The following is a 16,974-nucleotide window of genomic DNA, read 5'->3' as shown; positions in this document are numbered from 1 at the left end:
AGGAACAAGGCAGCAAACAGAAATAAAGTTAAGTGCTCCTAATTGAGACAAGTACTGTATAAATAGAAGAATATACTTTGTTCATATTTTATGTCTGAGGTTTACAATCCATTTAAGTCAACTCACGTTAATGCCGTATAAAGCACATTTTGTTCCCCCAAATATATCTTCTAATTTAATAACAAGGAAAACTGCGCCACAAATAAGAAGTTACACACTAGAAATAATAACCAGTGTCCAAGAGTGAATAGTAAGAACAAATATTGTGCAATCCAGTCAAAGTCATTTAAAATGCCAGTGTCCTGATCATACTATAATGAGCGACCATAGTGCTATACCAAAAAGAGTTAATGAAAAAAATGGTAGTGAACTTGAATAAGCAGTCTCTCAATATGCCAATATCATTGGTAAACCAACATTGTGCTCCCCATTTACAGTGAATACCACCACCGATAAGATAGCCATTTACCAGATGGTAAAGGCAAGTAGCATTCATATGAACTCAGCCACGATCTTAAACATAAGAGATGGATCCCTCACAGCAACCTCCTCCCGGTGGATGTAAACGCTTGGACTCAGCAATTCATGTGGTTCATAACAACATGGACCATATAAACCAAACAGAGGACCATAGCGTGATACCGTAATAGCAGTTAATTTATTAAAATATAAAAAATCTACTCACAATATTTCAAAAGTGAAAAGCATTAAAAACAGAAACGCTGGCCGGCATTCAAAGAGCCCTTCCTCCTTTGTAAACAGCCAGTTGAAGTCACTGCACGTCCTTCCAGACGCGTTTCGTCATTACTCAGACGTTCTCAATGGTGGTGTTATTCACTATAAGTGTGGAGCACAATGGTGGTTTACCAAGGATATTGGCATATTGAGAGACTGTTTATTCAAGTTCACTACCATTTTTTTCATGAACTCTTTTTGGTATAGCACTATGGTCGCTCATTATAGTATGATCAGGACACTAACATTTTAAAAGACTTTGACTGGATTGCACAGTATTTGTTTTTACTATTTCTAGTGTGTAACTTCTTATTTGTGGCGCAGTTTTCTTTGTTATTATTTGATATTTGTGTTTACTCACATTACTGCAGCCTATTTATTTTTTATCATTATTTTTATTTTTCATATTTTTTTGGTTAGCGTGTTTTTTTCTATAATATATCTTCTAATTTCACTTTATAAAATAGACACATGTTACCCTGATCCATGTGTGTTGGGAGGTGGAGGGCAAGGGATTTAGCTATTCCCTAAGATTACTCTCTAATTTTTCCTGAAGCTGAAATAAGATTGATAAATTGATCTAGCAGTAAGCCATTTAGCCAAGATAATTATGAAGGATAATAGTGAACATATGTCCAAAATGAAGCGTTTTCCTTGACATTTAAAAAAAATACTGTAGGTCAGGGGAGCCCAACCAGTGGCCTGCGGAGCCCTCTGATGTGGCCCGCGGCCTCCTTCTGTGGGATGGCAGATTGGCAAGCCCAGATCATGGGTTGCAGATGCGCCATCCCAGAGCATCTGTGTTGTTAATGAAGCCGGCAAAGCAAGCAGCTGTGGAGCAGAGCTGTATAAGCTGATGCTTCCTGTATATCGCTGTCTCTTTCCACAGACGGAGTGATACCAAATGCACTCTGCCGGGGACAGCAATAGCAGGTGATACCTGAATGGAAGACTTTTATTAAAGGTCAGTTTATTACTAAAATTGCAGTATATGTATGGGCATATCTGTGCAGTGGTTACTGGACTGCTTTCAAACTGATCCACAGGTGCAGTGCACCTTCAGGTTACCTGCACTGAGGCATAGACTTCTGTTATTACCTGCGGGTTTGGTGAGCTTTCAGAAAGTGCACCACACCTGCAGGATATAATAGAAATCAATGGAAAACTGTAGCTAACTCGCAGGTAGGGATGAGCCGAACACCCCCCTGTTCGGTTCGCACCAGAACCTGCGAACAGACCTAAACTTCGTGTGAACTTTAGAACCCTATTAAAGTCTATGGGACTCGAACGTTCACAATCTAAAGTGCTCATTTTAAAGGGTAATATGCAGGTTACTGTCCTAAAAAGTGTTTGGGGACCCGGGTCCTGCCCCAGGGGATATGGATCAATGCAAAAAAAAGTTTTAAAAACGGACGTTTTTTCAGGAGCAGTGATTTTAATAATGATTAAAGTGAAACAATAAAAGTGTAATATTCCTTTAAATTTCGTAGCTGGGGGGTATCTATAGTATGCCTGTGAAGGGGCGCATGTTTCTGGTGCTTAGAACTGTCCCTGCACAAAGTGTCATTTGTGCAGGAAAAAAAGTCTTTTAAAATCCCTTGCGGCTATTGTCGGGTCCAGTAATACAGAGAACACTCAATGAGTGCTCTCTGCATTAGCCGACAATTCATTCATTCATTGATAAAAAAAATAAAATAAAATAAAGCGTGGGGGTTCCCATAAATTCAATTACCAGGCCCTTCAGGTCTGACATGGATATTAAGGAGAACCTTGTGTCAAATAAAAAAAAAATAATTGACGTGGGGGTCCCCCTAAATTTCCATAACCAGACCCTTCAGGTCTGATATGGATATTAAGGGGAACTCCGCATCAAATTAAAAAAAAATTGACGTGGGGGTCCCCCTAAAAATCCATATCAGACCCTTTATCCGAGCACGCAACCTGGCAGGCCGCAGGCATTGAGTGTTCTCTGTATTACGGGACCCGACAATAGTCGCAAGTGATTTTAAAATACTTTTTTCCTGCACAAATGACACTTTGTGCAGGGACAGTTCTAAGCACCAGAAACATGCGCCCCTTCACAGGCATACTATAGATACCCCCCAGCTACGAAATTTAAAGGAATATTACACTTTTATTGTTTCACTTTAATCATTATTAAAATCACTGCTCCTGAAAAAACGGCCGTTTTTAAAACTTTTTTTTGCATTGATCCATGTCCCCTGGGGCAGGACCCGGGTCCCCAAACACTTTTTAGGACAGTAACCTGCATATTACCCTTTAAAATTAGCACTTTAGATTTCTCCCTTAGACTTGTATAGGGTGTTCCGGCTTTTCGAATTTGCTGCGAACAGCCCAAATTGTTCACTGTTCGCTGAACAGACGAACAGGCAATGCTCGAGTAGAACATGAGTTCGACTCGAACTCGAAGCTCATCCCTACTCGCAGGAAAGACACAGGTGCACTGCACTGCATTAGTGTGAAAGGCCCCTTATACACAATCGGTCCAACTCAATCGAACCCTCCATTCACCTCTATGAAACAGTAGATGTAAAAAGATTTGTGTCCTTTTACACCTGACTACCTCCAATATGATTCACTATAAAAAAATAAAATAAAAAAAAAAGGGGATCAATCCCCTTCCATCAGGGTGGATCGGGGGACCCATAGAGTAGAGTGGGCTGTGTCCGTGTCCGCTCTGCATGGACCTGTCATCCGCCTGCTCTGCTCATTGTGGCCCGCTCGTTAATAAGTCACTTAAGTGGCCCTCGCTCTTCAAAAGGTTAGGCACCCCTGCTGTAGGTCATAAAAGTGGAAAAGCTATATTTCTCTTGCACTAAAATTAAACTACTGTATTTATCGGCGTATAATACGCACCTTTTCACCCTGAAAATCGGGTGCAAATAGCATGTGCATGTTATGTGCCGATAATTCAATTTTAGCTGCCTCGCAGGGGAGGCGGGGGGGGGGGGGGAACGAGCACTGTCAGATTACATAGAAAATCTCCTGTTTACTTGCCGGCCTCTGTAATAGGAAGTCCTGTCTCGTGAGCCACATGTAATCTGTTGACGCTTGTCCCGCCCCCTCCCTGTCCCCTCTAGGCTGCAGATGGGCATTGATCAAGCTACACTGATGGCAATGGTGATGCTGCTGCATTGATGGCACTTGTGAGGCTGCATTGATGTGGACTGATGAGGCTGCATTGATGGCAATAGTAAGGCTGCAGATGGGCACTGACCCTTATTTTGCTTCAAAGTTCCTTTTCTAAAATGTATTTTTTTTTTCCTGAAACTTCCCACTTAAAATGAATGTGCATGTTATACGCCAATAAATACAGTATTTGAATTTAGAAAGTGTTTAAGATTAGATTTTCATCTCACCATATTCTCAAGAAGAACCACATCGGATATAGTTTATGGTATACCACCAATTACATTTTTTGCTCATATGGCTCCTTATCTTTAAAATCTTAATGTGCTTACATGTACCACCAGGGAAAATGAATAATTTATATTGTATACAATTCCTTTGCTTAGTGCATACAGTATATGATACAATTCCAACACACATTTCTTGAGAAATAAAAATGATATAGAAGATCCATTTTACATGTTTACATACACATTTTTACATTACAGTGTAGACTAATGAAAATGTTAGACCAAGTCTTACGTTTACCATAGATTCGTTTTAACATTAAAATACAGGCATACCCCACCTTTACCTGGCAGGATAGACATATAGGTGTTGCAGTTGCTGATTTGCCTTTATAGGTCCAAGCTCAATTTCTGTCACCTTCATCCCTTTTTTCACTAATTGCTCAGTCATTCACTTGGAACAAGCATGTGAATATCAGGTTTTGGGACCCCTCCCTATGCTTGCGTTGGGCCAGTAGTTCTCTAAGTATTAAAACTAGGATACAACTAAAGATATAGATTAGTGGAGAATGATGTCCTTGGTAAGATAGCAGCTTTTCTTGCACACAATCCCTTTGATTTACTTTGATAAGGATTGCAATCGGTACGTAGAAGGCACTCCATTTGCATTATCTGTACTGGCATAGCGCCATCAGACACCAACATCCTACAAGTGTACTTGAAGTGACAGCAGTGCAGTTCTGACTGATTGCACTATCTTATTGGTATCTGGGTCCTCTAGACCTACACCAGTAGAATTTTCAAAGACAAATCAGTAATTTCAGAGGCTTAAATTCAATCCTGATCCCTAACATAATCTCTAATACATATATATATTATTAATGGGAGAAATGTGTGTATACTGCCTGTCTTGAACTTCAGAACAATTGATACATATGTTGTTTAGATGGAAAAGGTGGGAGGGCGTCAGTAATTTAATAAAAGTTAACTGAACAGGGCCCTTTGGGCCACAAAAATGCTGTGTGTTGTCAGCCCCCAACAGAACCTATAAACTAAGTGCATTTCTGGCAGATAAAATGTATTTTCTTGCTGGATCTTTGAAAAGATAAAGCATGGAAAAGGTGCATCCATTGCAAATATGTACTGCATATGTCTTTGTTTTTTTCAAACAGAAGGGCAATGTCAGCCAATGCAGAAGGTCAGGGTTCCAAGGTCAGTGGAGACTGTCAGCAGTGTGATTTGTCCAGTAGCATTTGTTTGATATGAAATGGCCAGGAAATGTATTCACCACTTTCAAATTGCTGGATATAAATTAACATATTGTGCTATTATTGTTTTATAAAGCCACAGGTCTTTGTAAACTAAGGCCGCGTACACACGCGCGGACTGTTCGCCCAACCTTGTCCGCTGAACAGTGTTTGGGCGGACAGTCCGCTCGTGTGTGGGGCTTCAGCGGACAGTTTCAGCGGACAGTTGGCCGAACAAGGTCTTACGGAAATTCCGAAAAACTGTCCGCTGAAACCTTGTTTCAGCGGACTGTTCGCTCGTGTGTAGGCTTGTTCGGCCAACTAAGTCTCGCGCATGCTCAGAAAGGATTTCCACGTCGGAAGGTTGCATTGCAGTGTATAGGACGTCGTATTTTTCGTCCCGTCGTACGTGCCGTTCACGTCATCGCGCACGGTTTCAGCAAACTGTTCGTCCGTCGTGTGTGGCCATGTCCGTCCATGCTAAGTTTGAGCGGACTGTTCGCTCAAACTGTTGGACGGACAAAGTTGGGCCAACAGTCCGCGCGTGTGTACGCGGCCTTACACTGACAGCTATTTGGTTAGGAAAAGGAATATGTTTTCGCTAAGTCTGTTAGCTTCCAGATATTGAAGCTAACAAACTTAGAATATTGCAATTTAACCCAGAACATTTCCTGTGCCCAGCTTATGGGCAAATATTGAGAGCTTTTGGCTTTTTGTAACCTTCTTTTAGAAGGCACCAAATCCACCGCAACCCCGAAACCCCCCCCGGGTGGCTATACCAAAATTTTATTATAGCTGCTTCTTCTTCTTATTGCTAATGCAAACACGTCCACTAGCTGTGTTTGCATTAGAGATAAGAATACTAGAAGGCTTTCAAGTCACTGCTGGAAGAGGGGACCAGGATGAGATAAGCTGGCTTAGACAATACCTTCAGTGCTTCTGCTGTGAGCTTTCAGGATGCATTACTCTGCTGTGCCTGCAACTACGGATGTTAGTGTGGGGTCTAGTAGGAGCAGGGCACACTACGAGGAAAGCCCAGTCCAAATACAAGATCCACACACAGGTACCCAGGCTCAGTGTGTCCATTCACACCCATGACCCGAACAAGGTAAATAGATAGATGGAGCCGGGAGCACTGTTGTCCATGTAGCATATTTATTGGTTACATAAGAGTGATAGTAAAAGAATCAGACACCAACCAATAAAAACTGACGTGTTTCGGCGAGAGCCTTAGTCGTAGCATATTCAAAATTGTTATGGTAAAACATTTCTATCTGTACAAACTACACCCAAAAGGAAATTAGCATATTACATTAGTACAACTACCCAATTAAGAGGTTTACACAATAATATCAAAAGCGGGCAGAAAGATTAAACAAATAAGTCATTAAATCCAGAAGCAGGATTAGACAACCATATACTGTACAAGTATTCAGAAGATATGAAAAATAAAAATAGATCAATATAAATCAGATAAAATAGTAACACAATATCTACAATACATAAACAGAGCTATTGTCATTGCCTCAAATAGGGACAGAAACAGCCTAATCTGTAATAAGAGCAGGTCCTTCAATAGTAGTATAAAAGCAACCGCCCTGTCACATTTGTCACCACTTTCTCTAGCGAGTTTAGCAAGATCAAACATATAATAAATACGTATCTCCTGGTTTTAGATAAAGATAAGGACCTCAATACAAAGATTTCCTATGGCTGTAATTTTTCCTATTTGTCAGTGTAGGCTTGCTTAAAATTTCATTTACTGCTTGATAAGAATATGCAAATACTTGAAAGTTGCACTCTCAAATCAGTGTTTAATCTGATGAAAGATATTTAAAGCAGACAGGTCACGTGAGAGGCATGGAGGCTGCCTTTGCTGTATTTTCCTGAAAATGCTAGTTTCCCAGCTGGCTACTCCTCTTGCTTCAGTACTTCAGTACAACACTAATCCAAAACAAGCATGCATAAAACACCCTGCCATTTTCACTGACTTTCTGTGCTTGTTCCAATCGGTGGTTTAGAAAGTCTTGTAACCTACTGGTTAGCAGGGCAGGCAATCATTTTGACATGGAGGTCAACTATGGAAGCCACCATATTTCTCAGAGCACAAGTTCTCTTAAAGGACACATCAATACCATACACTGAACTATGATATTATTTAAAGTATAGAGCTATCTGGTTTCCTACTACCATAAGCTGTGATATACAGTAGCCTTCTTTACAAATACTGGTTCCAAGCCCCATTGCTTGCAGAGTGCTTCTGTCTTAGCTATTACAGAGAACCCCCCCCCCCCCCCCCCACACACACACACACAAAAAAACAATGTGGAGGGATGGAACTCCTTGTTGTCCTTTGCTAACCCAGAGGTAAGCTGAAGCTATGGTTAGGTGGATGGAATTGTGCAAAAAACAAGTTTATGTATTGTATTGTCTATTGTCTATGTACTGTATTGTCTATCAGCATCTTATAATGCAGGGGAAGGCAACCTTAAAGAGGTGGAGATCTACCTGGGCATGGGAGAAGTCAAAAATCACCGGAACACAGTGTTGCCTCCTTACACCTGATTTAAACCTCTAATTCTCGTACTATCATGTTGGAATCACATGCGTTGCATGGCAATCATGGTTTTAAAACAGGTGGCAACATGTCGCCTCCTCTCCACCTGTCAAACATAGTTTGATCGCTTTGCAGAGGAGCAGCAGTGCCTGATGCACTTGTGAATGTGCCCTGAATTCCACAACGGCACCCTTAGGGCTCGGTTACCCATAATTCTGGGGGGGGGGGGGGTAAAATCCTGCTGTTGATTCGTAGTTTTACCACCCCCATTCCCTACTCCCTTTAGCTGCTGAGGCAGCAGCCAAGAGGCGTACACATCCCGCAGCAGGTATTAAACCCCCTATTGCTTTTGGTGGGCACTACTGCCTGCCGAACACGACCCGTTCAAGTAAATGGGGCCACTCTAAAAAAGCACCCCCCCAACTGTATGCTTCTGCGGGGTTCAAAGGGTTAAAGCAGGTGGTGAGAAAACAACATAATGCTGCCTGCTTTAAACTGTTGTTTGCTGTGCTGCACAAGGTTGCAGGGCATTTGCAAAGTGACCTCTTTCACTTGAATGGGTCATGCTTAGAAGGTGCTACACCCACCAATCATGACAATGCATATAGCTCTTGCTGTGGCTGCGACATGTGTACACCTCTGGCCACTGCAGCTAAAGGGGGTGTGGTTGAGGCGGGAGTGGTAAAAACACATCTTAACTGTGCGGTTTTACCACCACCAAAAACTTCACATGTAAAAGAACCCTTACTCTTCTAAGTCCCTTATAAGGTTGCCTTTTAACACTGATGTGTTGCAGTTTACCTGCACCTCAGGTGCAGCACAGTGCATCTGCGACTTTCATGGAATAGTTAGCTGCGCTTTGCCATAGACTTCTATTATATCCTGCAGGTGTGGTGAATTTCTGATTTCTTTTGATGCTTTTTAGCATCAATATCAGTAGCAAAGTGATGTTAAAATGCGTTCGTTATGATTGGACTGTATAATTCTGTTTCACCATCTAGATACCATAAATTTTGCTAAATATTGTGAACCTCAGAGAAATCTGCAGATACACTGCACTGCACCCGGGGGGTGTGGGTAAACCACAGCACATCAGTGTGAAAGCAGCTCTATACTATTATGCCCAGTGTATTGCTTCACACTGATCTGAAGATCTCTTCTATCCTGCTGCTGGCACCACTCCAGAGATCGCTAGCTGGGAGAAGAGATGGTATCACTCCACATAGGACAGGATCCGGCACTACAGAGGAGGCATCGGCTTATGCAGATCTTGCTCCCTACTACTGCTCCAACTTTACAAGTAGTCCCTCTACTTTGCACTCTGATGCTCTGAGATGGCGGATCAGCAAACCCAAACCGCGATCTACCAGTCACCTGTCCGCAATCTACCGGTAGATGGCAATCTATGAGTTACTGACACCAATATAATGTGACCAACAAAATCAGAGTTGCACAATTTCTGGTTTGTAATGTCATGAAGTCATAATCTCATGATTTCTTTTGATGCTTTTTAGCATCAATATCCGTAGCTGAATTGTGTGTTCAGTGATGGTAAAATGCATTATGATTGCACTGCATAATTCTGTTTCAGCAGCTAGATACCATATATTTTGCTAAATATTGGGAAAAGCAACAAAAACTGTAACAGGAAAATCATGATGTTTTTCAAGAGTGTAAGAACACCTTCTAAGTTGGTTGCATCCTATGGGGATACGTAGGCTCTTGCTTGCATGTAAACTGCTTGAAAGCCACAAAAATCAGTATTCAGCAATTGAATGATCTGCAGCCCAAAGTCTTCTAGAAATATCAGCATCAAGAACCCATGTATTTCTTGCCGTATTATATCACGTGAAGTCACGCATTTTTTTTCTGCCTGAAAGTAATTATGCCGTACCCTCCAAGTCATGTTAATGAATATCTTTATGTTGCTTTGCATAGCAATACTTTCTACATTGTCTAACTTGCCTCAAGAGCAACTAATTAAAAAAAAAATGATTGTTTCCTTAACTCATTTACAGAAAATGATAAAAATGAAGTGCACCTTAGCAAATATTTGCATTTAAATAAATGTTGCCCTCTGATAAAGCAGACAACACAGATAAATAACCGAAGTAATAGTAAGTCATTTAAATAATAAAAATAATACTCACTGTTCATAATAACAAATAATAAAAAAAAAAAAAATGCATCAACAAGTAACTATAAAATGAATGTGAATGTTTCACAGAAGACTCATGAACCTTGGGAACAATGACCTTTACTACAATCAAAATTATTTGCAATCACAGTATTAGTAGGGCTATCCTGTAATTATACAGAGACGATCAATATTAATGAACACAATGCTAAAAACAACAAGGATCAATATTACATTTAAAAGATAGATTATGTAGACAATGCACAGTAACTGATCAGAAGTGGCACTATTTGTGTACTGTACATTAGTTTTCATATGAATAATTGTAGATGTTTTATATCTGGACAAAGAATATTCCATCAAACGCAGGAATGGTAAAATCAGCAGGACTGATCAGAAGGACTAAACACATCACATCTGTACATTTTTGACACTAGTCCTTTATATTGCTGTTCATCACAGATTTAGCAACGCAGCCAAGACACATAGCTAAATGATGAGAGAGGGTAGAAAGTGGATGCAGCAGGTCCTTACCTCCAGCTCTGCCATGCTCCTGTCCATGAGACTAGTGGATGTGTTGTGAATGTGGCAGGTTAGCCCCTAGCGGTATTTGGGGGCTCCTGTCCTCCGAGCAGTTGTTGAGATCTGAGTAAAAGCGACTGCCTCAGCACATGGTGTTCAACAGCACAGCTGAGATCTCCTTTCTCCCCCCCTCTCTCATCAGCCTGCACACAGCCCTGCTCTTGTCTATGGCTGCTATGAGACACATATACCACCCATGACTGAGCAGGAGGAGGAGTGGGATGGGAGACAGGTGGATTATTTTATTTCTGCGCCTTCTTTCATTACTAATTCTACTAATTACAGATACACCTCGTTTAACGACTTACCTGTTTAACGTTTGCTCAGACTTACAACCAGCTCTCCTCACCTGAACGACGCACTGTATATCATTGTATTGTACAGTACAGTACAGAATTTTCATTTGTCTTCTGTACTTATTTAAATTAAAGCAAAGGTTCACACAAAAATGGAACCTCCACTTTTTGGATCCCTCCCCCCTCAGGTGTCACATTTGGCACCTTTCAGGGGGAGGGGGTGCAGATACCTGTCTAAGACAGGTATTTGCACCCACTTCCAGACATAGACTCTCACGAGAGTCTACGCCTCTTAACGTTGTCTGCTGGGACACACACAGGTCCCAGGAGATAGCGGGGAGCAGTTAGGATGGGCAGTGCGCAGTAGGGAACCAGGAAGTGAAGCCGAAACACTTCACTTCCTGATTCCCTCACCGAGGATGTCGGCGGCAACTGGCAAGAGCTGTGCGATTGATTTTCACTGGCTGCCATCATCGCTGGACCCTGGGACAGGTAAGTGCCCATTTATTAAAAGTCAACAGCCGCAGTATTTGTAGCTGCTGGCTTTTAATATTTTTTTTTAGGTGGACCTCCTCTTTAAAACAACGTTATTGAGCTGGAGTTTTGTGTTTAGACCTTTTTTTTTCACAATACAGTACAGTACAGTAGTTAAGAATACTCAAACTATTGATTTCTTGTGACCCTTCGTTTAACAACCAATTTGTTTAACGACCTGGTCATTGCAACGGAACCTGGTCATTAAGTGAGGATTACCTGTATACAGTTGTAATAGTTTGAATTTTATTTTTCTGATACGTCACTGTACAGAAATGTCTCATGTGGAAAGATTGACAAATTATTTTTTATTTGTCCACCTTATCCACATAAGAATTATATTTAACTGTTGCCAACCAGCCGCCGTCATTTTACGGCAGCAAGCAGGCATGGAACCGTCGTAGCTATACGTTGGCTCGCGGGATCGGGATAGCAGGTGTGCACATGGGTCCGCTGCACAGCGGGGGTACCGGTGCTCGTGGTGGATAGTCGCAATGAACACCGGACATGAGTGATCGTGGGCATGAGAGACAGGACAGAGAAGTGTTCCAATGGTCCCAAAAATGTGTCAAAAGTGTCCGATGCATCTGCCATAATGTCACAGTCTCAATAAAAATCGCAGATCGCCATTACTAGTAAAAAAAATATAAAAATAATAAAAATGCTATAAATCTATCCCCTATTTTGTAGACGCTATACTTTTTTTGTGCAAACCAATTAATATATGCTTATTGCGATTTTTTTACCAAAAATATGTAGATGAATACATATCAGCCTTAACTGAAACTTTAAAAAAAGGGGGTATTTATCATAGCAAAAAGTACAAAATATTGCGTTTGTTTCAAAATTGTCGCTCATTTTTTGTTTATAGCACAAAAACGAAAAACCTCAGATGCAAACAAATACCACCAAAAGAAAGCTCTATTTTTAGTTTTGATTGGGTACAGCGCTGCATGACTGCGCAATTGTCAGTTAAAGCAACGCAGTGCCAAATTGCAAAAAATGGCACGGTCATTCAGCAGCCAAATCTTCCAGGCTGAAGTGGTAAAATAGATATTTTATAAGCCCAATCCAAGTAAATATTTAAAAAAAAAAGTTCTGTGAAAAAAAAAAAATAATAATAATAATAATACAGGAGATCTGAACCTTTTTCTAAAAATGTTTGTGCTTTGGCTGTCATAATGATCCAATATTTTCAGTATTTTGCCTGAATTGTGTTGAAACATATTGGCTGTTAGTGTAAACCTTCTGAAAATACAGGCTGGCTCTGGCTTCAGTACAATCAGAATTTATTCAGATTGAGAAAATGGGTCAGGACTTTTTAACTTCTTTGTTACATCTCAGTGACTCCAAAAGTCAACTAGAATTTTCAGATGGGAAGGAGAGCAATGGCAGCCTCTATTCTTCTCTATAGGATTCCTTTAACCACTCCAGCCCCAGAAGGATTTACCCCCTTCCTGACTAGAGCACTTTTTGTGATTCAGCACTGCATTACTTTAACTGACAATTGCACGGTCATGCGATGTTGTACCCAAACAAAATTGACGTCCTTTTTTCCCACAAATAGTGCTTTCTTTTGGTGGTATTTGATCACCTTTGTGGTTTTTTTTTTTTTTGCGCTATAAACAAAAACAGAGAGACAAGTTTGAAAAAAAAAAGCAATATTTTTTACTTTTTGCTATACTAAATATCCCCCAAAAATATATATAAAAAAACATTTTTCTTTCGATATGATCAATATGTATTCTTCTACATATTTTTGGTAAAAAAAAAAATGCAATAAGGGGATAGATTTATAGCATTTTTATTAATAGTTTTTTTTATTAGTAATGGTGGCAATGGACTGCAACATTATGGCAGACAGATCGGACACTTTTGACACTATTTTGGGACCATTGTCATTTATATAGCGATCAGTGCTATAAAATGCATTGATTACTGTGTAAATGACACTGGCAGTGAAGGGGTTAACCACTACGGGGCAGTGAAGGCGTTAAGTGTGACCTAGGGAGTAATTCTAACTGTTGGGGGGAGGGGCTACACCTCACATGACAGTGATCTCTGCTCTCAGTGACAGAGAGCAGTGATCTATGTCTTGTCACTAGGCAGAACAGGGAAATGCTTTGCTTATAAAAGCCTTTCACCATCCACCTCTCCATGACATGATCACGGGCACCTGGTGGACATCGAGTCCGCAGCACCCGTGGTCATGGAGACTGGGGCACTCGTGCTGCCGGAAGTGTGCGTGCACCCACAGCGCTGCCTTTTAAAGGGGACGTACCTGTACGTCCTTTTGTCCACCAGTGCCATTCTGCCAACGTAAATCGGCGTGCGCTGGTCGGCAAGAGGTGCTGCACCACTGAAACTGAGATATTTTTAAAAGGTTGCTGAGGCAAGGACCTGCTGCTGAAGCATTGTACGAAAATTGAGTTTGGTCCTTGAGATACTACAATCTATTATACAAACCTATTTACTATACTAGCGATTTAAGTTACTGAGAAACAGTCAAAGATTAATATTTCTGATGTGTTTATTATTTATTTTATTTTTTATTTATTTATTTCAGGTACTTATTTAGTGCCTTCAATTGACGCAGCAATTTACAAATTTATTATACATTCACATCAGTCCCTGCCCTCAAGGAGCTTAAAATCTAGGGTCCCTAACTTACATTCATACAAACACTAGGGCCAATTTAGACAGGAATCAATTAACCTACCAGCATGTTTTTGGAGTGTGGGAGGAAAATGGAATATCCAGAGGAAACCAATGCAGGCACAGGGAGAACATACAATTCCATGTAGGTAGTACTGTGTTTGGGATTCGAACCAATGACCCTAGTACCTCATTCTGCACTTCAGGAGAGATGACATCTATGTATAGTGGAAAAATATGCTCCTACTCATATTAGTAATAAGTAGGGTTTCGCTCTAACTCATATATACTGCTATAATGTTAGAATTGTTTATAACAGTGGTCTCCAAACTGTGGCCCAAGGGTCTTATATGGCCCTGTGCTTGCCTTTATCCTGCTCTTGGAGCACTATTCCTCCCACTGATATGAGACACTATCCCTCCCACTTACACCAACAACGGGACACTATTCCTCCCATTGACACCAACAATGGGCCAACATTCCTTCCACTAATACGAAAGATGGGACATAATTTACCCCCACTGATGCCAGGGCATTTTCTACTCACGTTGGTCACAGTCTGCCCCCCAAGTCTGAAAGACAGTAAACTTTAGACATGTGCATTCATTTTCCTCAGAATGTATTTTCGTCCAAATTTCAGGTATTTTCGTTATTGTTTTGACAAACGATAACAAAAGCACAGAGTCCGAAAAACAAAAGATCTGACATAAATAAATGCTTTATGTTCGTTTTCATTTTGACACAGTTCGATACAGATAGGAGATTCAACGTGACTCTGACAATAACAATCTGTGTCTATTGAACTTGTATCATAACAGTCCATTCATTCACACAGGGGCAACACGACTTCCAGCAGGACTTTAGGAGGCAACTTGGACACGACTTGAGTGGGACTCACAGTGCGACTTACAACACGACTTTAATGTAAAAAAAAAACAGCATGGGTTCCCCTTCAAGAGCATACCAGGCCCTTCGGGTCTGATATGGATATTAAGGGGAACCCTGCGCCAAAAGAAAATGGCGTGGGGTCCCCCCAAAATCCATACCAGGCCCTTCAGGTCTGGCAAGGATATTAAGGGGAACCCTGCAACAAAAAAAAATTACTCGGAGGTCCCCCTCAAAATCCATACCAGGCGCTTCAGGTCTGGCATGGATTTTAAGGGGAACCCCGTGCCAAAAAAATCCATACCAGACCCTTATCCAAGCACGCAACCTGGCAGGCCGCAGAAAAAGAGGGGGGGACGAGAGAGCACCCCGCCTCCTGAACCGTACCAGGCCACATGCCCTCAACATTGGGAGGGTGCTTTGAGGTAGGCCAAAGCACCTTGTCCCCATGTTGATGAGGACAAGGGCCTCATCCCCACAACCCTGGCCGGTGGTTGTGGGGGTCTATGGGTGGGTGGCTTATCGGAATCTAGAAGCCCCCTTTAACAAGGGGACCCCCAGATCCTGGCCTTACCATTTCACCAAAAAAGTGACAAAAAAGTGTTAAAAATGACAGGAGACGGTCTTTGACAAGTCCTTTATTAAAGTCTTCTTTCATCTTCTTTCTTCTGGTCTCCTTCCTTCTTCCTTTCTTCATCCTTTGGTTTCTTCCTCCATCTTCTTCTTTCTCCGATCCTCGTCTTCCTCCGATCCGCTTCTTCTTGCTCCGGTGTTCTCTTCCGGCATCTTCCTCCACGGCATCTCTTCTTGGTTCTCGGGCCGCACCGCGCAATGGGAGGCTCCCGCTGTGTGACGCTTCTCTTCTTCTGACAGTTCTTTTATAACGGAGTATAATGAAACCATGCGTCAGAGGGGGCAGAGTCACCGGGTGGCCTGGTACGGTTCAGGAGGGGGCGCTCTCTCGTCCCCCCTCTTTTCCTGCAGCCTGCCAGGTTGCGTGCTCGGATAAGGGTCTGGTATGGATCTTGAGGGGGACCCCCACGCCATTTTTTTGGGCACGGGTTCCCCTTAAAATCAATGCCAGACCTGAAGGGCCTGGTATTGATTTTGAGGGGGACCCACACGCTATTTTTTTGGGCATGGGGTTCCCCTTAATATCCATACCAGACCCGAACGGCCTGGTATGGAATTTCGGGGGACCCCCACACATTTTTTTTCTTAATTTTTTTTTCTTAATGCTAATGACCTGTGTGCAATGCAAATAGCCCTAAAAAAAACCCATAGAAGACGTACATTAGAATCCTACTATAGCTTGTAGTCGAAATATTCGACCGGGAATGTATAATTGCAGCATCATAAGTGAGTTTTGCTGCTCCGTCAAATCTTCTTTAAACATTCGCCAGACACCATAAGCCTTCAATGACAGATTCGACATTAATTCATTAGAATTTACGGACGAATGCAATTTTTTAACGAAAAATTCAATAAATAAAAACGAAAAATTTCATGAGTAACTAAATACATTTATTATTCGGATGAAAACAAAATTCTGAGACGAAATATTTCAATCTGCACATGTCTAGTAAACTTGTCCTTTGTTTAGAAAGATTGGAGACCCCTAGATTATATAATCTGTTTTGTCTGTAGAAAAAATTCAAAACTTGTTAGGTTTCATGTGTTTTTGATCTTATTAAGTTTAGAATATAATATACCGGTATTTGATTTTAGAAAAGTGAAATGGTTAACATTTGGTAAAATCTGATTTTATTATAAGACAAAGACCATGGGAGCAAACATTAAAGTATTACAAGTTGTTAAGCATGAAACAGTTAAAGAGGTTTGTTCTTCTGAAATGGTTGATTTTTAAACGGTTCCAATTCCCAGAAAATCTTATAATCCTTAAAAGTCCTTTCACACTGAAGCCATTAAAAAAGCCCTAAAACGCTTTAACACTACTAACACATTTTTA

General features: G+C 41.2%; 1 protein-coding gene across 1 annotated transcript in view; it reads right to left on the bottom strand.

The window, feature by feature from the left end:
- The window catches only part of LOC143974822 (melanopsin-B-like), a 243,179-nt gene extending 232,409 nt beyond the window's left edge, over positions 1-10,770 (bottom strand). Inside the window, exon 1 of the mRNA XM_077476563.1 lies at positions 10,588-10,770. Coding sequence (XP_077332689.1) covers positions 10,588-10,614 — 27 coding nt within the window. The 5' untranslated portion in view covers positions 10,615-10,770. The remainder of the gene's footprint in view (positions 1-10,587) is intronic.
- Between the last annotated feature and the right edge of the window lie 6,204 nt (positions 10,771-16,974).

The sequence above is a fragment of the Lithobates pipiens genome, unplaced genomic scaffold (assembly GCF_037356315.1).
Source record: "Lithobates pipiens isolate NorthernLeopardFrog02 unplaced genomic scaffold, aLitPip1_a1.2 Scaffold_13, whole genome shotgun sequence".
NCBI lineage: Eukaryota > Metazoa > Chordata > Amphibia > Anura > Ranidae > Lithobates > Lithobates pipiens.
The sequence above is the reverse complement of the archived record's forward strand: the minus strand, read 5'-3'. Positions and strand labels throughout refer to the sequence as shown.